The sequence below is a fragment of the Heloderma suspectum genome, chromosome 2 (genome assembly GCF_057233095.1).
Source record: "Heloderma suspectum isolate Gila_16-S chromosome 2, 16-S_ref, whole genome shotgun sequence".
In the NCBI taxonomy this organism is placed as follows: Eukaryota; Metazoa; Chordata; class Lepidosauria; order Squamata; family Helodermatidae; genus Heloderma; species Heloderma suspectum.
In genome coordinates this window covers 233,884,603-233,911,898 of record NC_139459.1, presented here as the reverse complement: position 1 = coordinate 233,911,898, position 27,296 = coordinate 233,884,603, and the positions used below count along the sequence as shown (strand labels likewise).

Below are 27,296 nucleotides of genomic sequence, written 5' to 3'. Positions count from 1 at the left end.
CTCACAGGGTTGTTGTTGTGAGGATAAAATGGAGAGAAGGAGGATAATGTACACTGCCTTGGTTTCCTTAAGGAGGAAAACATACAGGATATATATGTAATAAATGATAGATAGATAGATAGATAGATAGATAGATAGATAGATAGATAGGCAGACGCCCAGGCCCTGCCATGGTGTCCAGGGAGGGTGAGCAAGGGAAAGGGAGGTCAAAGCAGCTGCTGCCTTCTCTTGCTAGCACACCTTCCCCCACCAACAGCAAAGGTCAGTGTTCTAGGGGGCTTACTGATTTGTGGAGGGGTCTTTCCACCCCCCCTTCCCAGTCACTGATGCAGGACAAGAAAAGGGAGGAGGAACAACTTGCCTCTCTTTGCCAGCAGCTATTGCTGATTTGCTGCTTTTCCTTCAAAATAAAAGCAGCAGTGTTACACACACTGCTCTAAAAGCCTGCTTAATATCATGTGACCTTCAGCTCCATGGTCCAACAGCACCATCTAAGTGTTGGTACCACCCTGCCGGCACATCCTGTCAGCTGACCCCCAAAGGCCAATCCCTGTCCACTGGGCCCTATAAAGCCCTCACCTTAGCGCTTGCTCCTCAATCTCAGCAACTTGTTGCTCCTTCTCCAATTTATTTATATTTATATATAAATAATTATATATTTGTTCTGGCTCACTTGGGCTGAAAGTGAGATCCCCAGATCCCATAACCTAACTGCCTGTAACCAGGTCCTTGCTGACATATTTGCTTATGAAACTCTGTAGTATTGTGTTCATTTAGGGCACTGTATAAGCCGCGGTGGCTTAGTGGTTAAGACTCTGAACTGCAGACCGGAAGGTCGGCAGGACAGCAGTTCGAGACCCGAGTGCTGCGTGACGGAGTGAGCTCCCGTCTTCAGTCCTGGCTCCTGCCAACCTAGCAGTTCGAAAGCAAGAAATTGCAAGTAGATAAATAGGTACCGCCTCGGCGGGAAAGGTGACAGCATTCCGTGCACCTCGGTGTTCAGTCATGCCGGCCACATGACCACGGAAGGGTCTTCGGACAGCGCTGGCTCTTCGGCTTAGAAACGGGGATGAGCACCGCACCCTAGAGTCGGACACGACTGGTTGGGGACACCTTTTTTTATATATAATAAGTATAATAATTATAGCCCCCAACTGCTCCTCATATGACCCTTCCACTTTTCTTGCACATCTGAGAAAAATACTGGAATCCTAGCTTGCTGTAACTTCCGTGCTGAATTCTCTTCTTCCCAAACTAGAATAAGGGGCATGTCTGCACAGTACCCAAAAGTACAATTAGGTAATTTAAGATTCTGTACATTCATTTCATTTATTACAATTCTGTACTGCCCAAGAACCAAAGCAGTTCACAGCATGATCAAACATAACATAATATACAAAAAATTAACATACAAAAAATTAAAACAGTCTGAAACAGTTCAAAACAACAATAAAACTACCAGGACCCGATAGGAAAAAAAAAACACATTAAAAAGCCTGATTATATGTTATCAATACCTGGGAGTGGAGGGAAGTCTTGAGGGGGGAGGGGTGGTGGGTTGAAGATCTTAAGGATCTTTTGATTGTCATGCACATTGTTTCCAGTGCCAGCCCGAGACATTTTGCCGCCTGAAGCAAAGGTCAAGGTAGTGCTTCTCCCCATTCTACAGAAGCTGACCAGGCTGGCAGTTGAATCTTACTTCAACAAGGGAGATGGGGCAGTGTGTCCTCCACCACACCTGAGGATAGCAAGCTAGCTTACAGGTACAGGGCAGGCTGCATGGCACAGATAAGTCTGTCCTCTCAACACCTTGTGGCTGCTTTCCACCTCTCAGCATTTGCCTCCTGAGGTGGCTGCCTCACTCTGCCCAACAGTAGGGCCAGCCCTGTTTGGATGTGGTTGTGTGCTCATACCTTGCTTTCATTTCTAATAAGTAGATTCTTGTGCCCATGGCTGTCTGTATCAGGCTGTGTGCCCTGAACTTTCTGATTTGTGGCCAGAGCTAGCGATGCATGTCACATTCTTTAGTGAAAGTCTCTATTATTTATTGACTCTTTTTGAAAACCTTTCATTAAAGTTGCATTGTTTTATGCTTGTGCAATGCAGGAACAGATCCATCACTTGAGCCAGCCACCTGCATGGACTTGGCAAGAGCTGACACCCCACTAGACATTGTGGGTCACGATCCAAAAATCTTTGTTCTATGAAGAGCTATATGAGGAGGCTTGATTCAAAATAAGCAATGGGCTGTGGCAACCTATTTATTCATTGTATTTTTTAAATGAATATCCTGCCTGTCTTTCCAAAATGAAGCCCATAGCGAATTGACAGCTTAAGGGAGAAAACCTCAGTTGTACACAGTTTCCAGTGGGGTTTGACGAATTGGCAGTTTGCCCTATGCTTGAACATCCTTGCCTAGTACAGCCTAAAGACTCACATCTTGGGTGAGTAGGTGTAGATGAGGTTATTTTTTACAAAATTGAATTAACTCTGATTTTACTAGATCTCTTGGAGCTGCTTAACCACTAGGTGGCGATAGGAGGCAACACAAGAAATAGAGCTCAAATGGACCTAAGAGATGAAGTAACAGGGATGTGTTTTGTGGAAGATACAGGGACAAGAGGAAACCACTTCAGCAGTGGTGTAGTGGACCCAGGGCTCTCAGAGATGCAGCACCGGCACTTCTTTATTAGCAGGGACGCTGCTGTCATCTGCCGTACCCATTAGACGTCCCTGTTCCCTAGCTGCAATCCTCACAGTAGCTGGGGGGATATGAGTTTCCCCAGCAACAATACATTGTTCCCTGCTGCAATGCAAAGCATTTTGGGATGATTTGGGCAATTAAAACCCCTTAGCTTTACCAAAGACCTGCTCCTGGTGTGGATGAAAACTTCTAGAACTGGATTGTTGATATGGATCAACCCAGGTGCCTAAATTTTAGGATTCTCTTTGGGAGTGTGGCTATTGGGACAGTCATGCTGAGCCCCTGCACTTCAAATTTACCACTACACCACTGAGCTTCAGAGGCATATAGTCAGGGCCAGAAATATTGGAACAAGGATAACTGTTTTGGCAGTTGGCCTCTCATAGAATCATAGAATAGTAGGGCTGGAAGGGGCCTACAAAGCCATCGAGTCCAACCTGCTGCTCAATGCAGGAATCCAAGTCAGAGCATCCCTGACAGATGGCTGTCCAGCCTCGTCTTGAATGCCTCCAGTGTGGGAGAGCCCACCACCTCCCTAGGGAATTGATTCCATTGTCGTATTGCTCTAACAGTCAAGAAGGTTTTCCTGATGTTCAGCCGGAATCTGGCTTCCTGTAACTTGAGCCCATTATTCCGTGTCCTGCATTCTGGGATGATCAAGAAGAGATCCTGGCCTTCTTCTCTGTGACAACCTTTCAAGTACTTGAAGAGTCCTATCATATCTCCCTCAGTCTTCTCTTCTCAAGGCTAAACATGCCCAGTTCTTTCAGTCTCTCTTCATAGGGCTTTGTTTCCAGTCCCCTGATCATCTTTGTTGCCCTCCTCTGAACCCTTTCCAGTTTGTCTGCATCCTTCTTAAAGTGTGGTGCCCAGAACTGGACACAGTACTCCAGATGTACCCATCCAGCCTAACCAGTGCTGAGTAGAGGGGAACTAGTACTTCCCGGGATTTGGAAGCTATGCTTCTATTAATGCAGCCCAAAATAGCATTTGCCTTTTTCGCAGCCACATCACATTGTTGGCTCATATTCAGCTTGTGATCAACAACAATTCCAAGATCTTTCTCCCTTGTAGTGTTGTTGAGTCTCGTATCCCCCATCTTGTAACTGTGCATTTGGTTTCTTGTTCCTAGGTGCAGAACTTGGCATTTATCCCTATTAAATGTAATTCTGTTGTTTTCTGCCCAGCGCTCCAGTCTATCGAGATCACTTTGAATTTTGTTTCTGTCTTCCAAAGTATTAGCTATCCTGCCCAATTTTGTGTCATCTGCAAATCTGATCAGCATTCCCTGCACCTCCTCCTCCAAGTGATTAATAAAAATGTTGAAGAGCACTGGGCCCAGGACTGAGCCCTGCAGTACCCCACTCGTTACCTCTCCCCAGTTTGAGAAGGTCCCATTGATAAGCACTCTTTGAGTCCGATTCTGTAGCCAACTGTGGATCCACCGGATCGTTGTTTCATCTAGCCCACGTTGAGCTAGTTTGCTCATCAGGATATCATGAGGCACTTTGTCGAAAGCTTTGCTGAAGTCGAGGTCTATGATGTCTGCAGCATTCCCACAGTCTACAAGGGAGGTTACTTGATCAAAAAATGAGATCAGATTTGTCTGGCAGGACTTGTTTTTGATAAATCCATGTTAGCTTCGAGTAATCACAGCATTGTTTTCAAGGTGCTTCCAGATGGATTGCTTTATCATCTGCTCCAGAATTTTCCCAGGGATTGATGTCAGACTGACTGGTCTGTAGTTCCCAGGTTTCTCCTTTTTACCCTTTTTGAAGATAGGGACAACATTAGCCCTCCTCCAGTCATCTGGCACTTCCCCCGTCCTCCATGATTTCTCAAAGAGAATAGACAGCGGTTCTGAGAGTTCTTCTGCCATTTCCTTTATTACTCTAGGATGCAGTTCATCTGGCCCTGGAGATTTGAACTCATTCAAAGTAATTAGGTGTTCCTTGACCATATGCCTATCGATCTCAAGCTGCAATCCTGCCCCTTCAGCCTGTACTTCGCCTTTGCCAGGGGGGTCATAGACCTTCTTTTGAGAGAAGGCTGACCCAAAGTAGGAATTGAGCACCTCTGCCTTTTCTTTGTCATCTGTTATCGTTTTGCCATCCTTATTTAATAGCTGAACAACCATTTCTTTCCTCTACCTTTTACTTTGCACGTAGCTGAAGAAAGCCTTTTTGTTGTTTTTAGCTTCCCTTGCTAACCTCAGCTCATTCTCAGCTTTAGCCTTCCTGACGCCATCCCTGCAATTCTGTGCTACCTGCCTGTACTCTTCCTTCCTTGCTTGGCCTTCTTTCCACTTCCTATATGTGTCCTTTTTTGTTTTCAGGTCATCCCTAAGCTTTTTGTGAAGCCACATTGGCTTCTTCTGTTGTCTTCCACCTTTTCTTCTTGTTGGAATTGTTTCTGATTGTGCCTTGAGAATTTCCTTTTTTAAAAGCTCCCACCCATCTTGGACTCCTTTTTCTCGTTAGCGTCGCTTGCCATGGGACCTTACTGATCATTCTGAGTTTATTAAAATCAGCTTTCCTAAAATCCAGGGTACGCATTTGACTACACTAGGCTTTTGCTTCCCTTAGAACCAAGAACTCAAGTACAACATGGTCGCTTTCCCCCAGAGTTCCTGTAACTGCTACTTGATCCACTAAGTCATCTCTGTTGGTAAGGATCAAGTCAAGGATAGCCGATCCTCTAGTTCCTTCCTCTACTTTCTGTAGGAGGAAGTTATCCGCCACACAAGTCAGGAATTTCCTGGAGGGGCCATGTTTTGCAGAATTTGTCTCCCAACAAATATCGGGGAAATTGAAGTCCCCCATTACTACTACATCATGCTTCCTTAAAACATTGGCTATTTGCTTTTCAAAAGTTTCATCCTCGTCTTCTCCTTGGTTGGGTGGCCGGTAGTAGACTCCGACCACCATGTTCCTTTTATTCTTTGCTCCATTTATTTTGATCCAGATGCTCTCGATGGGGCTACCAAGCTCATCCTCCTGTATTTCTGTGCAGACATATGTATTTTTCACATACAGTGCAACCCCACCTCCCTTTCTGTTCCTCCTGTTCTTTTTGAACAAGTTTTATCCTTCAATTGCTGTATTCCAGTCATGAGAGTCATCCCACCAAGTCCCTGTTATACCTATCAAGTCATAATTTCCCTCCTGTTTTAAGAGTTCAAGTTCGTTCTTTTTGTTTCCCATACTCTGGTCATTAGTATATAGACATCAAAGACTATGTGCTTCATAGTCTGGCTTTCTTCCTACATGTGTCTGAAGACTATTATTGGGCGCTATCAGAGCTGTTCTCTCCGTTGCAGTGCATGCGCCTACGTCCATTGTTACCCCCAACATTACATCTCCCTTCCCCGTAGGATTCAGTTTAAAGCCCTCCTGATGAATTTCTTCATGCTGTGGCCAAACACATTCTTCCCAGCCTTTGTGAGGTGCAACCCGTCCCTTGCCAACAGCCCATCTTCCAGGAAGTATAGCCCGTGGTCCCAGAATCCAAATCTCTCTCGTCGGCACCACCTTCGTAGCCAGTCATTCACCCGGAGTATTTTTCGTTCCCTTTCTATCCCTCTTCTAACTACTGGAAGGATGGATGAGAAAACTATCTGGGCCCCAAAGTTCTTGAGTTTCCTTCCCAAAGCTTCAAAGTCTGACGTGATTTCTTTGTAGCTCTGCTTGGCAGTATCATTTGTTCCCACATGGATGAGAAGGCATACCTGTCAGTGGGCTTTATGAGTGCAGGAAACCTTTCAGTCACGTCTCTAATTCGTCCTCCCGGGAGACAACATACCTGGCGAGTCCACGGGTCTTCACGACATACTTGGGACTTGATCCCACGCAGCAAGGAGTCTCCCACTACTATCACTCTTCTCTTCTTGTTGTTGTAGGCCTGGGTTTCATCGCCTTTGTTTGACTGACCTTCAGCCTCTTGCTCACTCTCATGCAGGTTCCCCTGTGATTCTTCCTCTGCAGGCTGTCCTCCAGTCTCATCCACAAGTACCTGGAATCGGTTCCACAGCTCCACTGCTTCCACTGGTGCAGAGTAGCATCTAGCTCTTCTTCTCCTAACTGTCACCCTTTTCCAAGGAGTATCCTCTACTCCATTTTTCTTCACCTCATCATTTCCCACTGCCTCAGCTTGCTGTTGCTCTTCAAGCTTCTGGTCTTCCCTTTGCTGCTGTAGTTCCCCCATTCTGTCCAAGAACTCTTCGTGTTCTCTTATTCCCCGGAGGGTCGACAGTCGCCGCTCCAGTCCACTTACGTTTTCTTCCAGCAGCGTGATCAACTTGCACTTGTTGCAGGTGCAGGCCATGTTGTTCTCAGGCAAGAAAACAAACATTGCACACACCTTGCAGGTCACCACCACTGGAGAGTCCTGTCCTTCCATTGCCTCTTTTCCCTGTTTGTGTCTAGCTTTGTGATTGTGCCTGCTTCTCTACTCAGTGTTGGTTAAAAGCAGAGTCCCACTGGTGTGGAAGTGTGTGTTACAAGACAAATAAATGAAGAAAAGTTAGTTAAAAAATAAAATAAAAAATGAAAAAAATGTTAGGGGCCTCCCCCTTGACATCCCCTGCAGAACTCCCCTGGCCAACTCCTGTTTGCTCCCCCTGTTCGCTCGCTCTGGTCACTCGCTCTCTGGGAGCTTGCTTGCTTCTGTAGTCCCTGGACCAGCTGGAGCAGCTTGCTCTGCTCTGCTCTGCTCTGCTCAGCTGGGAGGCGGGAAACAAACTCTGTACACCACCACATTGAAGTTGAAAGGAAACACACCCAGATGGGAGCGAAGTCAGGACTTTCAGCTGTAATTCAAGGGGTGTGACAAAAGTGGGGCACTAACCATTCAGGAAGCACAGCCAGTGGCATACACATGCACCCATCATTGGTGGCTCAGAGGTAATGGAACAAATGGCTGACAAGCAGCTGCATGGACAGGTGTGGCCTATTTCCTGGGTACCCCATGACCAATCAAGCAGATAAAAGGTCTGGAGGTGGTTCTGAAGGTGTTCACTGGAACTCCCAACATGAGGCCCAAAGAGGTGTCCATGCGCGTGAAGGAGGCCATCATTAGGCTGAGGAAACAACATAAACCAACCAGAGAGATAGTGAAAATATTGGGAGTGGCCAATACGACAGTTTGGAACATCCTGAAAAGGAAGGAATTAACTGGCAAGCTCAGCAACAGCAAAAGGCCTGGCAGACCATGGAAGACAAGTAAAGTGGATGACCGCAGAATTCTGCTCAGGGTGAAGAGGAACCCTTTCACAACATCTAGCCAGGTCAAGAACGCTCTTGAGGAGGTAGGCATGTCATTGTCAACATCTACAGTCAAGAGACAGCTTTATGAATGTAAATACAGAGGCTTCACAACAAGGTGCAAACCACTGGTAATGCTCAAGAACAGACAGGCCAGATTAGCCTTTGCCAGCAAACACCTTAAAAAGCCTGCCTAGCTCTGGAATAAGATTCTTTGGACTGATGAAACCAAGATTAACTTGTACCAGAATGATGGGGAAAGTATGTGAAGGAAAGGAACAGCTCATGATCCAAAGCATACCACATCATCTGTCAAACATGGTGGAGGCAGTGTTATGGCATGGGCATGTATGGCTGCCAATGGAACCGGGTCACTGGTATTTATTGATGACCTGACTGCTGATCAAAGCAGTAGGATGAATTCTGAAGTGTATAGGGCTATACTTTCTGCTCAGATTCAGCCGAATGCTGCCAAACTGATAGGACGCCGCTTCATATTGCAGATGGATAATGACCCAAAACATACAGCAAAAGCTACCCAAGAGTTTCTGAAGGCAAAGAAGTGGGATGTTCCTCAATGACCAAGTCAGTCACCTGATCTCAACGCAATAAAGCATGCTTTTCACTTACTGAAGACAAGACTGAAGGCAGAAAGACCCACAAACAAGCAGCAGCTGAAGGCAGCTGCAGTAAAGGCACCTGATCTCAACGCAATAAAGCATGCTTTTCACTTACTGAAGACAAGACTGAAGGCAGAAAGACCCACAAACAAGCAGCAGCTGAAGGCAGCTGCAGTAAAGGCCTGGCAAAGCATCTTGAGGGAGGAAACTCAGCATTTGGTCATGTCCATGGGTTCCAGACTTCAGGCAGTCATTGACTGCAAAGGATTTTCATCCAGGTATTAAAGGCGATCCTTAAGTTTGAAATGATGTTGGTTTGTTCCATTACTTATGAGCCCCCAATGATGGGTGTGTGTGTATGCCGCTGGCTGTACTTCCTGAATGGTTAGTGCCCACTTTTGTCCAACCCCTCGAATTACAGCTGAAAGTCCTGACTTCGCTCCCATCTGGGTGTGTTTCCTTTCAACTTCAATGTGGTGGTGTACAGAGGCCAACTGCCAGAACAGTTATCCTTGCTCCAATACTTCTCGCCTGACTGTACTTCCCTCTATGAGAAATGTCAATCCACCAGTCACCCCAAACTGGCAGGAGCACACACTGGAGCAAAAGAGCCAGTCTGTTCAATATACTTTCAATCACATCAGCCTTCTCCAACCTAGCACCCACCGGATGTGCTGGACTACAACTCCCTCCATCCCCAGTCATCCTGGGGTAGTCCAGCACATCTGGAGGGCACCAGGTTGGAGAAGGCTGCATCAGACATGCCTGCCCCCATCAAGTCTGTGCCAGTGTCAAGAGCAGTTGTGTGAACGTACAGCGACGATTCCAGTAGTTTCCAACTGACCACTTTATGGTGCAGTGCAATCGCCATCTCCTCATCCGAAAGCCAGTGTAGTGTAGTGGTTAGTGTGTCAGATGGAAGACTGGGAGACCTGGATTCAAATCACTGCTCAGCCCCAGTGCTTACGGGCAACACTGAGACAGCCTTCCGGCCTAACCTACCTCAGAGGTTCTTATAAAAGGTGGGAATCTTGTATGTTGTTCCAAGGTTGTTGGAATGAGGGAGGAATAAAAATGTAACGGAACGTTTAGAGTGATCTCTTGATAGCTTGAGGAAATGCATGTGGGGTCTCCTTTGTTTCTGGAATGTCCATGCGCCTCAGCATGGACATTAACATTCTTGTAAATAGTGTTTCATAAATGATTAGGAGGAGGCAAAGGTCTTCCTTAGGCTTCAGGTGCAGGATCCTTTGCCACCAGTGGCAATAGCTCTTGTGACACTCATTCACACACCTGCTTCATTGGCTGTTGGAATTTGGCTTCATTGGCCAAAGCAACTTTGCTCCTCCACTGCTTGCCATACAATGATGCCGAGGACGTCTGTGTTTTCACCAACTGTTTTGTGAATGGCCACTGCTAACAATGCACTTTCTGCATTTCATTTCCCCCTGAACTCGCTATTTATAATTCCTCCATCACCGTGTGTATACTTATTTTGTTTTTTAATTTATTTAAAACATTTATATCCCACTCTATATCATTAGGATCTCAAGGCAGCGTAATTATCCTGAGATAACCTTTCATGCATCTGATGAAGTGGAGTGTAGTCCATGAATGCTATGCCATAATAACTTTGCTAGTCTTTAAGGTGCAACAACATTTTCACTGTTTTATTAGTAAGAATGCTGCTGTTGGCACTGATGGCAACTGAATGCACTTCCTGCTCGTAGATACGCTGTTTCAGGAATTCATTCCAGTGGTCAGGGTCAGCATCAGCATCCAGTATAGTGAGGCAAATATTGGACCCCAGAGGACCCACTGCGACTGATGCCAGCCACTTTTTTAAGAAAACTTTTTTTTAAGTTGTTATTAAAGGCCCAGAGTTTCTCTTTGCAGTGCTAGGCCAGGTGGCTGCAGCCAGCACTATCTTCCTTATCTTCAGTCCTTCTGGGCCCTGCCTCCAATGTACACATTGGGGGTGAGATCCAGAAGCACTGGAGCTAAAGAAGATAAAGGTGGCAGCAGCTGGAGCCTGGAGCTGGACCACTGCCCATCCCCTCTGCTGCCCACTACTGCTTGTCCCCTCCCCATCTACTCCCTGGTAAGCTTATCGAACCTTACCTGGAGATGCCAGGGATTGTTCCTGTGACCTTTTGCTCACAGTGGCCAACCAGATGTCTATGGGAAGCCCACAAGCCAGACATGAGTGAAGTAGTGCCCTCCCACTCATGCTCCCCAGAAACTGGTATTGAAAGTGCCTCTGATACTGGAGGTAATATATAGCCCTCATGACAGCCTTGTCTTGCATCAGTTTGTCTAATCCAGTTTTAAACCTCTTCCACCAGCAGGTGCCCCATGAGCAGAACTCCACTGCGGGATGCTGCCACCAATGGAGTGTTAGTTAGAATCATAGCAATGTAGGAAGCTGCCTTATTTTGAGTCAGACCATGGGTCCATCTACCCCAGTGCCGTTGACAGTGACCGGCAGCAGCTCTCTAGGGTTTCGGGCAGGAGTTTTTTCGAGTCCTATCTGGAGATGTCAGGGATTGAACCTGGGCCTTCTGCATGCAAAGCAGGTGCTCTTCCACTGAGCTATGGCACTTCCCTGCCCATGTACCATAAAGAGAAATCAGAAGGGACCAAGGTCCACCATACTACGAGTCCTTATACGTCAATGGTACATGAACGCTTTGTGCTTTGGCTCTCCACCAGCCCTGAAGAACTGAACTTGTCTTTTAGCAAAGAACTAGCAGTGAATGGAACTAGGCTAGTTCCCTGCTGTAAGGCTACCTGTCCTACACACCATTATATAGGCCATGACACTGCAAAGGATGACTTCTAGTTAAGTCCAAGGAGGGTTCTGGGCAGAGGTGTGAGGAGAAGGGAACGCATGAATCCATTCGTACAAAACAGTCTCACAAAGCCCCAGAACATTTCAAAAATATACACAAGGACACACATGTGTATAAAAATAACTATAATGATAATTTGGTCTGGCACAGCCATTTCTTTCTTACAAATAACTCCTGCTTAATCTGTTTTGAAACTTAATCAAAACTTAAATCTGTTTTGAAAAGTGTCTTTTGTTGTTGTTTTTAAAAAGAGTCGCTCGCTGCTTTTTGTTCTTTGTAGTGTCTTTGCTCCACTGGCATGCTTAGGTTTTCAATTCCTACCCTGCATCCCTTACTGAGGTGAAAGTTTTCCATTCCCTCCCTGGTTCCAACCTGAGGTGGAGCTTTGCTTGCCTTACCAGGTCTACCCCATGGTGGTATGGAGAAAAAGAGCGGGAACGTTTCCAAGCTGTCTAGATCCAGATTCAGCTAGATTCCTCTGTGCTCTGTGTCTGTGGGGCCAACACTTGCACGGGCACCCTCTCCCCGCTATCATTTTCCCCATCATTCCTCCTCCATTTTCTCCCTCACCTCTGGAGGCAATGCTTCGTAAAGGTGGCTCCCCACCACCAGGCCACTACGCCTGAGGACTGGGCACTGGCCAATTTCCAGGGGCAGAGCCTCGAGCTGGTTTGCTTCCAACTCTAGCCTGGAGAGCAAAGGCAGTGAGGACACATGACCAGAGAAGTTGCGCAGTTTGTTGTGTCCTGCTTTGAGGATCTTGAGTTTCTTGCACTTGAAGATATCATTCGGCAGTGCCTTGATGGAGTTGTGAGAAACAGCAAAATACTGAAGGTTTTCTAGGGCTCCCATCCCAGAAGGTATGACCTCGATGTTATTGTGGGAAAGGTCCAAATAGGTCAGCTTAGTGCACGAGAAGACTTGGGTAGGGAGGGCCGCAATGCGGTTATGGCTGAGGTCAAGTTGCTCTAAGCTCTTGAGCTTGCGGATGTGTTCCGGGATGCTGGCAATGTGGTTGTACCAAAGTTTGAGGCACACTAACTTGCGGCAGTGCTGGAAGCTGATGACCTCCTCGATGGTATTTAGCTGGTTATCCCGCAGGTCCAGCTCCTGGAGGTTCACCAGACTGAAGACAGCATGGGGGATGCGCTCCAGGTTGCAGTTGATCAGCTTCACTTCTTGCACAGAGAAGAGCTTCTTGAGGTTGTTCAGGGTCACCAGCTTAGTCCCATCATTGTGGATCCTGAGCTTCTGCAGATGAGCGGCAAGGTCAGCCACGCTGGGTGGCAACTTGGAGATGTTGCTATGCAGTGTCAACACTTTCAGGTTCTTGAGTTCACGCAGGCATTCTAGAGTTCCTGCCCGGCCCATCTCCTGGTTGAAATGTCCCAAGATATGCAACTCTTCCAAGCCTCTCAAGTTGTAGGTCCATACAGGTATATCTTTTACATCATCAAACTTCACGAGCATCACCTTCAGGTGTTCACGGAAGAACATAAGAGAAGTAAAAGATAGCTTAGCAGGGCAGTTGATCAATGTCAGCTCTTGGAGATTGACCAACTGAGTCACCGAGGCTGGGAAAGTAACATCTTTGAGGAGCTCCAGCTTCAGGGCCTCCACCTCAGTCAGCTCAAAGATGGTGTCAGGCAATCCAGGTAGCATGAAGAGATGGAGCTCCAGCCGGTCATGAGAGTTCTTCTGCAGCTTCTGCCGCAGTTTCTCCACTGTCCACTCATGACTGAGGTTGAGCTGCTTGAGCTTGAACTCACTGACTTCAGAGAGGAACACAGCAAAGCGCTTGGAGTAGAGGGAATCGTATTGGTCAATGAGGTGGAGCATGAAAGCAAAGTCGTTCTTAACATCTGGGATGTCGCTGATGCCTGTCTCCTTGCGCGCAAAGTTGAAGGAGTACTCTTTGAGCGGCCGGTGGAAGAGCCAGTAGAGAGTATAGAGACAGGTCATGCCATATATGCCAAGAAAGCAGATGTAGCAGATGGCCAGCTTAGAGAAGAGGTGGGCTTTGGTGTGATTGCAGCAGAAATGGTCATAGCCAGTCATGTCCTCCATCTCGATACTGCATGGTACTACAAAGCTGATATTGGGAACCAGGGCTGCATTGTAGACAATAATGATTAGAAACTTGCAGACTTTGAGAACAGTTTGGCGGATGTACATGGTGTAAAGGATGTCTCCTTTTTCTACGTGGAGCCGGAACTTCTTCACCTTTTCAAAGAGAGCCTTGGCCTGCTCACCTTCCTTTTTGTCCAGCAGGCTAATGGAGGAAGACTCTGCAACTTTCTTCTCCACCATCGATCCCCCTGCAGGGGAAAGCTCAATCAACTCAGTGGGAGCACTACTTTTCCTTCTCCGATCCGCCTTCTCTGAGCTTCCATTCTCCTCCACAGAGACTTCTGAGATGGCTCGAGTAGTCCAGGGTGAGTCAAAGCACTTGCTCAGGATAGCAATAAAATGTTCAATCTTGGAGCTGGTCCCCGGATATTTGAACCAGAAAGAGGCACACACCATGAAGATGAGGGTGTGGATGATAACCAGGTAGGGGAAGTACTTAGCGTACCAGTGGAGGGCTGTCTCATAGCACATCTGATTGATGTAGCTGTACTGTTGGAGGTCTAAGTTGTTCTGCAATCCATGCATTTCCCGGTGGGCAGATGACTTGATGGGCTCAGAGGCACTGATTCTCTTCTTGGTGAAATCTTCACAAGTTGCATCAGTGAGGGCTGTACCATTAGGAACATGGCTGGGAAGGCAGATAATCTTATCTTGCAGTGCCTATCATGTACATGGAAGAAGAAAAGAGAGGAACATCATAGATCATAGAGTCCAGTAGAACACAATGAACTGGTAGAGCCCTGAAGAGCTTCAGTGGAATTTAACACTTCAGACTGCAGGTGGGGGATCCCATTTTTTAAAACATTTTTAAAAATCCCTGCAAGTAGAAACAATAGCACAGCAGGGAGTGGGTTGAGCTAGAATCTCTCTCCTTGATGTGCTAGGTTGTTGTTATATGTAAGGAGTTTTTCTTACATTAAAAGTATCCCCCAACCATAGTATGACAGGGGGAGGTGGGGTGATGTCACAGGAGGTCCTTCCCTGCCCTGCTGCTCTGTACCTTCCCCAATATCTCATGCCCCTCCTAGAATAGGGGATGGAATCCTAGAATTCTGCCTCCTATACCTACTTCCCTGCAGTGCTGCACTAATCCAGCATACCCAGCCTATTACACAGGCTCTCATTTTCAGATGGGAGAGACTTCTGTCAGCCAGGAGAGAAGTGGCTGGCCACTGCCAGGTGCTTCAGTGTAGGAGACCAGACTCTCCCTGTCTAAGCTGCTGAGCTTGTACAACGTCACCTCCAGAGGGCTTCTGGCTCCCAAGCAACTGGATGCAGAAAATCCATACACTCCCTCCAGGCTGAAGAAGCTGGCCATCACCAGGCCATCAGTATTTCCCAAACCTGCCCAGAATGCCCCAACTTCTGCGAAAGCCAGTGCAAGATCTCCCACCCCCACCCCCAGGTTCCACTGTGATCCTATTTAGGTGTTGCGTAGGCTCCCCCAAACTCACTCACTTGCAGAGTGCAGCCGAAAACACCTATCATCAGCATGGCTATGGTGATGTACTCAGCCAACACATCCCACCATGGCTTGAGAACCTTGAAAGCAGGCTGCTGGTCCGTGAAGTGCTTGAATTCGGCTACCGGGATCATACTGCCTGGCAAAAAACGGTGAGGAATTAGAACAGTTTATGTCCAGGTGGCCTCTCTCCTTCAGTGTTAAGCCGAGGTTGGCACATGGCTGGCTGCAGAATCTATGACCAGTCCTTGTTCTTGCACACCCTAGGTGGCCGGTGTCTGTTCATCTCTCCCTACCCCACCACTGCATGGCCATGAGGAAGACTGTTCTGGGAATTAAGGCTACTAGAATAGGAGTATGCAAAGAAAGAAGTGGCTGCTAAGTCAGCGCCTGCCCTAAATAACTTTCAGATCAAGTGTTTACACCTGATAGAAAAACAAAGCCATACTAGATAGAGGCCCCCAACAGATACAGCTACATCTTAGCCTTGGCTATAAGGAGGATCCCTTAAATATCTTTGATATGCTGCTGCCTTCCTGATGGGCTGGCTCTCACGTCTGGCCATGAGGCAGCTTATCTCAAGACCAGAAAGGCATTTGTTTATGTAAGGCAGCCATGTCCAGCACTGAAATGCAAATGATTCTGAGGTGCGGGAGGGATACAGGCCTACCTGATCAGCAGATAGGAAGAGAAGCCATGTTAGTTTGTTGCAGCAAAATCACAAAGAGTTATTGTGGCACCTTAGAGACTAAGTCATTTATTCTGGCATAAGCTTTTGTTGACACTGTCCACTTCATCAGATGCATCTGACAAAGTCAGACGCATCTTGTTAACCATGCAGTGTGGCTTTTCTCAACAAGCCACGTTGAAAACCAATGGTTTGTTGTTGGGCTGCTCAGGGCAGTTAACAAGCCACTCTGGCTGCATTCAGACAACACGCTAACCCATGGTTCAACAAACAACCCATAGTTCAAAACGGGTTAGCATGTTGTGTGAACACACCCATTGCTTCCTATATAAGATTTTCAAAGGACTACATGTTCTATGAGGATTTGCAGCACCTACTGGATAGTATGCCAAAAAAAGATGTTATTTTCATTACAGGAGACTGGAATGCTAAGGTGGGTAGATGAACAACACCTGGAATTACAGGCAAGCATGGTCTGGGAGAACAAAATGAAGCAGGACATAGGCTGATAGAATTTTGCCAAGACAACTCACTGTGCATAACAAACACTCTCTTCCAACAACCTAAGAGACGACTTTATACATGGACTTTACCAGATGGTCGACACCGAAATCAGATTGACTACACCTTGTAGCCAAAGGTGGCGGACATCTATGCAGTTGGTAAAAACAAGACCTGGAGCTGATCGTAGTTCAGTTCACGAACTTCTTATTGCACAATTTAGAATCAGACTAAAGAGAATAGGGAAGACCCACAGATAGGGATGGCAGAGAATTCCGCCACGGATCTCGGTGAGGCCGAATGCCAGTGCATTCGGCCCCCCGAACTCCGTGGCGGAATGGCCTGCCACCCCCCCGCCCCCCCGCGGATCCCCCCCCCGGGACAAGACTTACCTGGGGCGGATCTTCCGGGCGGCGGCGGCTGCGGCTGGTCTTCCGACCGGCTGCCGCCGCCGCCATTTACAGTTTTGTAAAAAAACAAAAACAAAAAACGACGTGATAGGCTATGTAAAGATTTACGTAGCCTATCATGGCTGGGTTTTTTAAAAAAAAAAATGACGTGATAGGCTACGTAAAGATTTACGTAGCCTATCATGGCTGGGTTTAAAAAAAAAACAAAAACCAGCTTACGCAAATGGCGGCTACGGCTGCCGCCATTTGCATTCCTTATCTTTGGCTGTCTTAGTCTATGTAAATATTTACGTAGACTATGATGGCGAAAATAAAGGGGAACGCAAATAGCGTAGCGGGTGCTATTTGCGTCCCTTTTTGATTCACCGTTTTAGCCTACGTAAATATTTATGTAGGCTAAAACGGCCAGAAATCCAGCTGCGGACGGCTCTGGCCTGGCTGGGCCTGGCCGGCTGCTCCGCAGAGCTGCCGTGGAGCACAGCCGGCTGTGGAGGATTCCAGGGGGGAGGAACGGATCGCTTCCCCCCCCATCGAGGATTCCGGGGGGAGGGACAGAACGCCTCCCCCCCCACCATCAACGTAATCCGCGGAAAGGTAAGTGGCTTTCGTACATCCCTTCCCACAGATCAGTTAGATATGAGCTCATTAATATTCCTAATGAATATGCAGTGGAGGTGAAGAATAGATTTAAGGGACTAGATTTAGTAGATAGGGTCCTGGAAGAACTATGGACAGAAGTTTGCAACATTGCTCAGGAGGTGGCAACAAAAAACGTCCCAAAGAAAAAGAAAACCAAGAAGGCAAGATGGCTGTCTGCTGAGACACTGGAAGCAGCCCAAGAAAGAAGGAAAGCAAAAGTCAACAGTGATAGTGGGAGATATGCCCAATTAAATGCAAAATTCCAGAGGTTCGCCAGAAGAGATAAGGAATTATTTTTAAACAAGCAATGAGTGGAAACAGAAGAAGATAATAAAATAGGAAGGACAAGAGACCTCTTCCAGAAAATTAGAAACATCGGAGGTAAATTCCGGGCAAAAATGGGTATGATCAAAAACAAAGATGGCAAGGACCTAACAGAAGCAGAAGAGATCAAGAAAAGGTGGCAAGAATATACAGAAAATCTGTATAGGAAGGATAATAATATCGGGGATAGATTTGACAGTGTGGTCAGTGAGCTAGAGCCAGACATCCTGAAGAGTGAGGTTGGATGGGCCTTAAGAAGCACTGCTAATAACAAGGCAGCAGGAGACGATGGTATCCCAGCTGAACTGTTTAAAATCTTGCAAGATGATGCTGTCAAGGTGATGCATGCCATATGCCAGCAAATTTGGAAAACACAAGAATGGCCAACAGATTGGAAAAAATCAACTTATATCCCCATACCAAAAAAGGGAATCACCAAAGAATGTTCAAACTATCCAATAGTGGCACTTATTTCACATGCCAGTAAGGTAATGCTCAAGATCTTGCAAGGTAGACTCCAGCAATTCATGGAATGAGAATTGCCAGATGTACAAGCTGGGTTTAGAAAAGGCAGAGGAACTAGAGACCAAATTGCCAATATCCGCTGGATAATGGAGAAAGCCAGGGAGTTTCAGAAAAACATCTATTTCTGTTTTATTGACTATTCTAAAGCCTTTGACTGTGTGGATCATAACAAATTGTGGCAAGTTCTTGGTGGTATGGGGATACCAAGTCATCTTGTCTGCCTCCTGAGGACTCTGTATAACGACCAAGTAGCAACGGTAAGAAAAGATCATAGAACAACGGACTGCTTTAAGATTGGGAAAGGAGTACGGCAGGGTTGTATACTCTCACCCTACCTATTCAACCTGTATGCAGAACACATCATGCGACGTGCTGGGCTTGATGAAGCTGAGGCTGGAGTTAAAATCGCTGGAAGAAACATTAACAATCTCAGATATGCAGATGATACCACTTTGATGGCTGAAAGCAAGGAGGAGCTGAGGAACCTCATGACGAAGGTGAAAGAAGAAAGTGCAAAAGCTGGGTTGCAGTTAAACCTTAAAAAAACCAGGATTGTGGCAACCAGCTTGATGGATAACTGGCAAATAGAGGGAGAAAACATGGAGGCAGTGACAGACTTTGTCTTTCTAGGCACAAAGATTACTACAGACGCTGACTGCAGCCAGGAAATCAGAAGACGTTTACTTCTTGGGAGCAGAGCAATGACAAATCTTGATAAAATAGTGAAGAGCAGAGACATCACACTGACAACAAAGGTCCACATAGTTAAAGCAATGGTATTCCCGGTAGTAACCTATGGCTGCAAGAGCTGGACCATAGGGAAGGCTGAGCAAAGGAAGATAGATGCTTTTGAACTGTGGTGTTGGAGGAAAATTCTGAGAGTGCCTTGGATTGCAAGAAGATCAAACCAGTCCATACTCCAGGAAATAAAGCCAGACTGCTCACTTGAGGGAAGGATATTAAAGGCAAAACTGAAGTACTTTGGCCACATAATGAGAAGACAGGACACCCTGGAGAAGATGCTGATGCTAGGGAAAGTGGAAGGCAAAAGGAAGAGGGGCCGACCAAGGGCAAGGTGGATGAATTATATTCTGGAGGTGACGGACTCGACCTTGGGGGAGCTGGGGGTGGCAACGGCCGACAGGAAGCTCTGGCGTGGGCTGGTCCATGAAGTCACGAAGAGTCGGAAGCGACTGACCAAATAAACAACAACAGCAACAACACATGCACATTCACACCTCCTTCTTTTCTGAAAGGACAAGAACTACTCACTCACCCAAATATAGTAGTCATGGTGAAGGTGTATCTGGCTTCCAACACCACCAGCAGAAAATCTAATCCTTGGATGGATTGAAGTGGATATAGTGATCTTGCTTGCTATTGCTTATGCAGAGTCCCTTCATCCCCTTTCTTTTGGATGGCTTAGGATGGGATGGCAGTAAGCCTGAATCAGGAGTTACATGTATATCTAGGCTTTGAACGTAGCTGTCTGCAGGGATCCCAAAACAGCTGAACCTGTAACTCCGTAGCTACCTTCCTGCTGAAGGCTTGTGCTCTGCCACCATGGAATGGAGTGGTCTTTGGGATTCTGGTTGCTACGGTAGCTGCATTCCAACTACATTGGCCTAATGGCCACAGATGTCAGAGGAACAGCAAGAACATGCCAGGGGTAACCAAGGAGCAAGAGTATTAGTCTGCCTCTTATGTCCAACATCACCTTAGTCCAGGGGGACGACCTTTCTCAGTAGTGTTAGCAGAGGGCACGACCTCTTTCCTTCTCCCTTTCTGCTAGTATAATGTCCCTCAACGCTAACTTTTCTTGAGCTACATTCTATCAATACACATGTAGCTCCTGCCTCTGCGCCCAGTAGTTCTATCTAGCCCTGAGAGGAGTGTAAAAGGAACGACACCGTCCAGCTTTAGAATAGCCAAGGACAGCATGGCAGCAGATTCAACTCCCACAGAATCTGGTCCCTAGGCTTTGGATTGAGGGTCCCTTCCTCAGTTTCACCACACATGTATGACATGTAAATGGCTGCGGCATCCCAGCACCACCAGAGCTTGCAGCAAATGTACAAGTGGCTAAATAACATGTGTTTCAGACAGATGACTGCACAGTTTATATGTTGTTACCTGTGAAAATTATGTAGAGAAAATGTGACATACTGAACTGTGTGCAGTATAAGGGGCTTTCAGGGGGAAGTGTAGGCTAACCAGGTATGCTTCTCTCTAGACCAGCCTTCCCCAACCTGGTGCCCTCCAGATTTGTTGGACTGCAACTCCCATCGCCTGATCCAGCCTGGCTGAGAATTATGGGAGCTATAGCCCAACACATCTGGAGGGCACCAGGTTGGGGAAGGCTGGTCTAGACTCACCGCATACCAACATTTTCTTATTTTCAATGGGACCCACAATACTATGTGATTTAAAGGGTGTTGAAATATAGTGGACTAGCTTTCTTAAGATGCCTTGACTACCAAATCAACAAATCCAGCGTATTTCTGGTGGGGGTTCAGCACTCCTTGTTTGACTGGGACAGGCCTTGTGATAACCTTGGAGGAGTCTACTAAATGGGGTAGGGTGGCTGATAGTCAAATTCACTCGGGCACTTCCAGACAGAGGCTATTGAAAGCAGCAGGGGAGCTGCCCTTCACAATGCACACAGGTCATGGAATTGAAGCCCATGTGGGTCAGAACTGGGTGGGGCAGGGACAGAGCAACCATGGAGCAAAGTCAGCCACAGCAGCACCAGACCGCTGCGCTACTTGGTACGTTTTGTGCCAGAGAGGCCCCCATGTGTAACAGAGGGGCCCACTTTTGACCATGGATGATGGAGAGAATGCGCAAGGACTGGGCTCCTTGACTGTCATGAATTGGGTCCTGCAGCCCAGTGCCCGCACAATCACTCTGCAGATTTCTCTCTTGTTATTCAGGTTTTCCCATAATCCTTCCCTGCCTGTCAAGTGTTGCAGGATTTGTCTCCTTGCAGTTAGTGATCTCTTAGGAAGATCCTGGGTACTAATGCAATGAATAACAGGAATACCTTCTATACATATTGCTCAGTGGGTGGATAGGGAGAGCTCAAGGCCCAGCCCAGGAACACCCTCTGACGCAGCGAACAACACTAGATCACTGAACAGTCCAACAGGAATTCCTGTCACTTTGCTCAGAGCCGCCACATAGCCGTCGTTGGGATCTTGCAGAAGAACATGTCTGAACAGCTGGAACAGTCGCTGACTCTAGAACACTGTGGTTGGTGTGAGCATCAAACCAGCCAAGTGAATATTTCCACAGATTACCAGGAGCAGCCAGGAAAGATGAGGGGGGAACATTGGGCAATTTCAGCAACTAGGATAATCAAGCTCTTGATGAGACTTGTTAGACATTTTAAATATCAGTGTTGCAATTTTTCATGGAAAGATATCTCTGAATAGTCACCTTCAGTGCCATTTTTCTTGGTAGCGGGGCAGGGTACAAATCAAATAAATAGTTTCTAGGAATCCTAGCTACCAGTTCTTGTCCTCTAAATCAGGGGTGGGCAGACATAAAGCTTATGGGATCTACTTTGTTGGGGATTTTTTGTTTTTTTACTGCAACTCAAAAGTCCACCAAAAGGAGACAAAACAGTGGCTGAAGAGCCAGAGCCAGGTGCAAAATGGTGGCTAAGGGGGGTGGAGCCAGTTCCCTAATGCACCCCCTCCCCATGAGCTCACATACGCAAGTTGTTTTTGTTTTTTTGAACTTTCAGTTTTACTTTCAATTTTTAAACTATTGGGAGTCAGAAACCCTTGGGAGATCTACTGCAAATCTCACAGTGATCTAGATCCAATCTATCTTCTGTCCACTCCTTCTCTAAAACTCCCAATACAAGGGAAAAGTAGGAGGTTTTAAAAAACAGGATGTTTTGGTTCTCAAGCTGCTAATGACAAGTAATAATAATAATAAAAAGGTAAAGGTGTCCCCAACCAGTCGTGTCCGACTCTAGGGTGTGGTGCTCATCTCCATTTCTAAGCGGAAGAGCCAGCGCTGTCCGAAGACGCTTCCGTGGTCATGTGCCGGCATGACTGAACACCGAGGTGCACGGAACGCTGTTACCTTTCCCGCCGAGGCGGTACCTATTTATCTACTTGCAATTTCTTGCTTTCGAACTGCTAAGTTGGCAGGAGCTGGGACTGAAGACGGGAGCTCACTCCGTCACGCAGCACTCGGGTCTCGAACTGCTGTCCTGCCAACCTTCCGGTCTGCAGTTCAGCATCTTAACCACTAAGCCACTGCAGCCCCAGTGCCAAGTAATACATCCCAGCTAAAAAAGATGTAGAATCCAGGAATCCTGTCTTCCATCTCACTTTCCCCTTCCCATTCCTCTCCCAGAAGCTGTGGGAAAAAAATCCTGCTTCTATCACAGGCCACCTCTCATCTTCTGTCCACTACAATCCATTAACTTCCCAACTGGCCCTCTTCCTTCCTTTCCCTATTTAGTAGCCTCTTTGTTGTAAAGGGACATAGAAGTTTGGGAGACGCTGGCAGATACTACAGATTCTACAAGTGTCTGCATGTGCACCGAGGGCAAGGATAAATCAAGGTACATTCTGAGTAGAGGGGTTATGTGCCAGACTGACTATGCAGGCCCCTTAATCTCTCTAGCTCATTGCCCTTCACTCCAGAACATGCATGATATTACATTCCCTCCAGTGGTGGTGCCTACTTAGATCTTGTTTAAATGGAAACAAAAGAAGGGGCGTATGGCTCCAGAATACGCAACTGCGTGAACTTGCTCATAACCTGGCTGTATATTATAGTCACCATGTGAAAAGTAGCAATCTGTCCCCAACCTCCTTCTGTTGAGAATTCTGAAGATTCACCTAGGAACAGGTAAAGAACGCCCATAGGCAAATACACAGCAAAGCAGGAGTGGCTGGCTACCTTTCTTCCTCAGTTGTTTATCTCTGCTTATCACTCTGTTTATCAGCTAATTTTCCTTTCCATCCCCCCTACCCTCCCAAACTCCTAGGGAGAATTAGCTGCTAAGCAGAGACAAAAGCAAAGAGAACTCTGCCTATCAGTTTTAGAATTCTAATCAGCACCCAGGGCCTGGCTAAAACTGGCTATTTTTCACATAGTAATGTTTTAGCGAGGCTAGGCTGAACATCCCCTAGTTCCTCATGTCCCCCCTGCCCCGCGCCTGCAGGTTATTATTATTTTTTTAAGAAAAAAAAGACTGCAGAGCACTTGCAAGTATTTTGAGTTTACCATTCTAAGTTGCCATTGTCTGGTGGGCAAACTTGTGGACCTCCAGGTTTTTGGTCTAGAACTCCCACACCTTCTCACCACTGGCTATGCTAGGTAGGGCTGATGGGACTTGTGGGCCAAAACATCAGGAGGGCCAAAAGTTGCCCACGCCTGTCCTAAAGGTATCTCTGCAACCCAATTTGGATTGGCATGCACACGAGCTAAACATCGCTCTGGAATACGGATCAGTGCAAGGCTTTCAAAGTGTGGCATCTGGGGGAGGCACAGGAGATGGTGTCACTGACTGAAATCCACACGCTCAAGCTACCTTTAATTGGACTCCATTCTCCTCCCAGAACTTAAAAACACACACACACAACCTAAGAAGTCCTTGGGTGCCCCAGCTCTCCACACACACGCGCGCACACCCCTTGCCAAGTGCCAGGTCGCTGCCTGGAAACCAGCTGGCATATCTTTGCTCAGTCAGTCCCTTGCCTTCAGCGATGGTCGTGCCACCATCCGCCCAGGCTCACCAAACCTGTTTTCCGTGCCATGGATCACGTGAAGGAGTACAACGGAGGGCCCCGTTGAGCATGCGCGGGTCTGGTGCCGTCACAGGCGGACTCCAGGGGGATTGGGCGGAAAAGACTTCCAGAGCCCGGACGCGAAGGCTGCCGTCGTGCGCGCACACTTGCCTACCTGGGAGTAAGTCAGTGGGACTTCGCCCTGTGTAGACATGCCTGAGATTGCGCTCTCCGACAGAAACTAAACGCGACGGAGAAGCCCTTTCTCCAGGATCAAAAACAGGGCACGTAGACGGGATCCCTTCACCCTAACCCAGCCTTTCCCAACCTTGTGCCTTCCGGAGGTTTTGGACGACAAGCCCCAGCTTTCCTGCCCATCGGCTATGCTTCTGCGACTGCTGGGAGCTGAAGTCCATCTGGAAGGCACTAGGCTGAAGAGGGCTGGTCTGGCTTGGAGGCGCAACCCCCCGGGGACTCCCGTTTTCGCATCCTGCCCTCCTCGCAAAAGGCTCGTCTACGTCAAGCCCATAGTCACCGTCCGTACAGCTTGCCCGAGGGCCAAACCCACGTTCCCAAGACACCCGCCACCTCTGCGGCATCTCTCGGGTGTGGGGAGCGTGCTCCGTGTTCTCGGAGGCTCTACGGAGCCGTGGGAAACCTCGTCCACACCTTGGGGGCGGGAGACGGGGCGCGCGGACGTGCTGTCCTTCTCCCCGCCTCCCTCTCCCCGCGCAGGGGTGCCTCGAGGGGCAAAGGCGGGCCCGGCCGAGCCGGGCCGAGCCCGCAGCCCCAAAGCTACAGGCAAGAAGTCGGCGCCGACCTGCCCTGAGCGGGACTGCTCCGGCTGCTTTTATCGTCCACGCGCCGGATCAGCCCGCCAGCCTCGTCCGGACCTATCCCCCCCCCCCCTCTCCGCTGTACACTTTCGGGGAGAAGGAACCGACCCGTCTGCTCTCGTTTCCTGGAAACTTCCCGAGAAGCGAAGCCGGTCGCTTCGGCGCCTTGACGGGCTGGCGCCTTCCCCTCGCTCGGGAGCAAGGAGCCGTCCTCAGCTGCCCTCAAGAACCGGCGCCCGGCCCGTCCGCACGCGCGCGGCGGCAGGCGGCTGCCCGCGTGCCCGATCTTCTCCCCCGCCGGCCACTTGCCTGGACTTGGCGGCCTCGCGCCGCCCGCCCCGCCGGACTGAGCCACCTGACGCGCTTCTCCTGCTCCAGCCCTGCGCCGGGCGGCGGCGGCGGCCCCCTCGCTGGCTTCCCCGGCGGCGCCCCGCGCGCCACGCCCGCCTCCAAGGCAGGGCCGCTCCCTCCGCGGGCGCCTGCCGCGCCCGCCTGCCCCGCCATCGCCCCGCGCAGGCTTGGCGAGGGAGGGGCCTCGCGCGGGCGCTGGGCGGACACGCCTGAGGCAGGCTCGGGCGGCAGCGCCGGGGCCCTGGTGGATTCCGACGGCAGGCCGAGGCCGGGGAGGGAGCCGCCGCCGCCGCCAAGGCGCGATTTCTGTTTGTTCGTAAGACCTCTATACCGCTTGATATGACGAACTCCTAAGCGGTTAACCTATAAATGGTGAAAATCACATTCAAGTGCAGCACTACGAACAATTTCAGCTGAAGTGCCAATGCAGACCACGTTATGTATTGTGCAGTGACAGCACAAACAATAATGATACCCGAAAAGTGGCAGTGACGATCCTTCTGCGTGGCTGTGCTGAAGCGTCCCAGGAAAGGGGCCAGCTCACTCCCCGCTTCCGGGCCGCTGCACGGTTCAAAGGCTGGGAGCTCCAGCCGTGGGCGTTGTGCCCCGCCAAGTGCGTTCCTAAGAACACGCAGGGACGTTGGTCCGTCTAGCCCGGTATTGTCAACATTGGCTGGCAGTGGCTCTCCGGAGCTTCAGGCAGGAGTTTTCCCTGTCCCTATCTGGAGAAGCCCGGGATTGAACCTGGGACCTCCTGCATGCAAAGCTTGTGCTCTGCCATTGAGCCATGGCCCCTCCCCAGACCATCTGAACGGTCACCACTTGTAGTGGGGGCTTAGCTTTTTGTTTGAAACCACCTGTAAACCGCCATCCCAAACACACGTATTTGGGAGTATGCTCCAGCGAACACAGAGGGACTGACCGACTTTGGAGTAAATGTGTGGGAGTGTTGCAAGAGCAGAGTCACACATGCACAAGAATGTATGCTGCCCGAGTTCTCATTGCTGGATGACTTGGATATGTGACCACAGACGTTGAGCAAGTAAGAGTTTCCACTAAGAAGTATTGCTTCTGTGGTGATTTGAGATTAACTAGCAGATCTCTCTGATGTTTTGCCCTGTGATGGCTGACTCATACGTAGAAGTAATCACTTGCTGTGGCCGTTCCCAAGCGGTGAACTCAGTTCCAGTTCTTCCCTTCTGGATTGAGTTTTCAGTCAGCTGGGCAGTGTTGTTTTCCCCGTGGAACTGTGTCCTCCAGTGGAAGGTCAAATAGGCATCTCCTTAGATCAGGGGTGTGTGGCTTTTTTGGCCCCAAGGGCCACGTGTGATGCTGATTTGGGGAGGGGGTCAGAGTAGTACATGTGTGCTTGCATGTACACGCGCACGCACATACAGTATACACACCAGCAGTCCCAATACAGATCGCTCTTTCCTTGCAGCTAGCAGCAAGGTGAGTATCAGTATCGCTGGGGGATTGAGTGGAGAGTACAAGCAAGGGGGAATTTGGAGGTGTGGGCAGGGCTCCCATGGCAGGGGCACAGTAAAAGCCTGGGGCGGCTGCAGACTATGAACCCTCTGCCTTAGATCCTCCAGCTACAACCATTAACTTATGTGATGTTACTCCAATCAAGTTGGCAGAACTGTGACAGGTTTGGAGCCTAAATGGTACTGGATCTTTCCCACAGACCAGTTCCCTTTTATTTAGTGCTTAATTTCTAAAATGAGATAAAGTACATTGGAAAGCGTAATATTTATGGCAGGGAAACCCTTGTATACTTCCTAAGAACCCAACGAAACCCAGGGTGATTACCATAGGCCGGTTTGCACCATACGTTTGCTGCACATTCCAACAATGTGCTATGTTTTTCGCCCCCATTAAATTTGGACAAATTTCACATGGAGCTACCACAAGAGAAAAATGAATTCTGCAGAGGATTGGGGAATGTCCTCTGTTTGCTTTCAGAATCTGTTGTAAAGTGATGGATGAGGCTTTGTAGTAGATTCACATGATCCTCTTTTTTTCTGTCATGAGATGATGCTTTGGAGGAGTCCCATCATAATACAGATGCATGTGGATATCATTCTGGTGAAAGGCTAGCCGTGCACTCTGATCCCAGGCTGAGAGAAGTTTTGCAAATCTCAATGATTGGGGCTTAACCAAAGCAGTGTTGGCCAACAACTATGTTGGAAGACTCTGGGTGTCAAAAGTCACTTCCACTGGGACAAATGATAGTGTGA

General features: G+C 48.3%; 1 protein-coding gene across 4 annotated transcripts; it reads right to left on the bottom strand.

The window, feature by feature from the left end:
- Window positions 1–11,545: 11,545 nt before the first annotated feature.
- LOC146354261 (volume-regulated anion channel subunit LRRC8E-like) lies at window positions 11,546–25,576 on the bottom strand. Of its 4 annotated transcripts, none has more exons than XM_084838499.1 (3): window positions 25,011–25,146; window positions 15,026–15,164; window positions 11,546–14,227 (listed from the first exon to the last, which is right to left on the bottom strand). In XM_084838499.1, exons 2-3 carry the CDS (start codon window positions 15,161–15,163, stop codon window positions 11,981–11,983), a joined length of 2,385 nt encoding a protein of 794 aa, XP_084694625.1. In that variant the 5' UTR covers window position 15,164; window positions 25,011–25,146; the 3' UTR covers window positions 11,546–11,980. The 4 variants fall into 4 exon arrangements, with proteins under 4 accessions (XP_084694625.1, XP_084694629.1, XP_084694628.1 ...); XM_084838503.1 differs by lacking the exon at window positions 25,011–25,146 and adding an exon at window positions 25,532–25,576 and having other exon boundaries at window positions 11,553–14,227; XM_084838502.1 differs by having other exon boundaries at window positions 11,553–14,227; window positions 24,814–25,146.
- Between the last annotated feature and the right edge of the window lie 1,720 nt (window positions 25,577–27,296).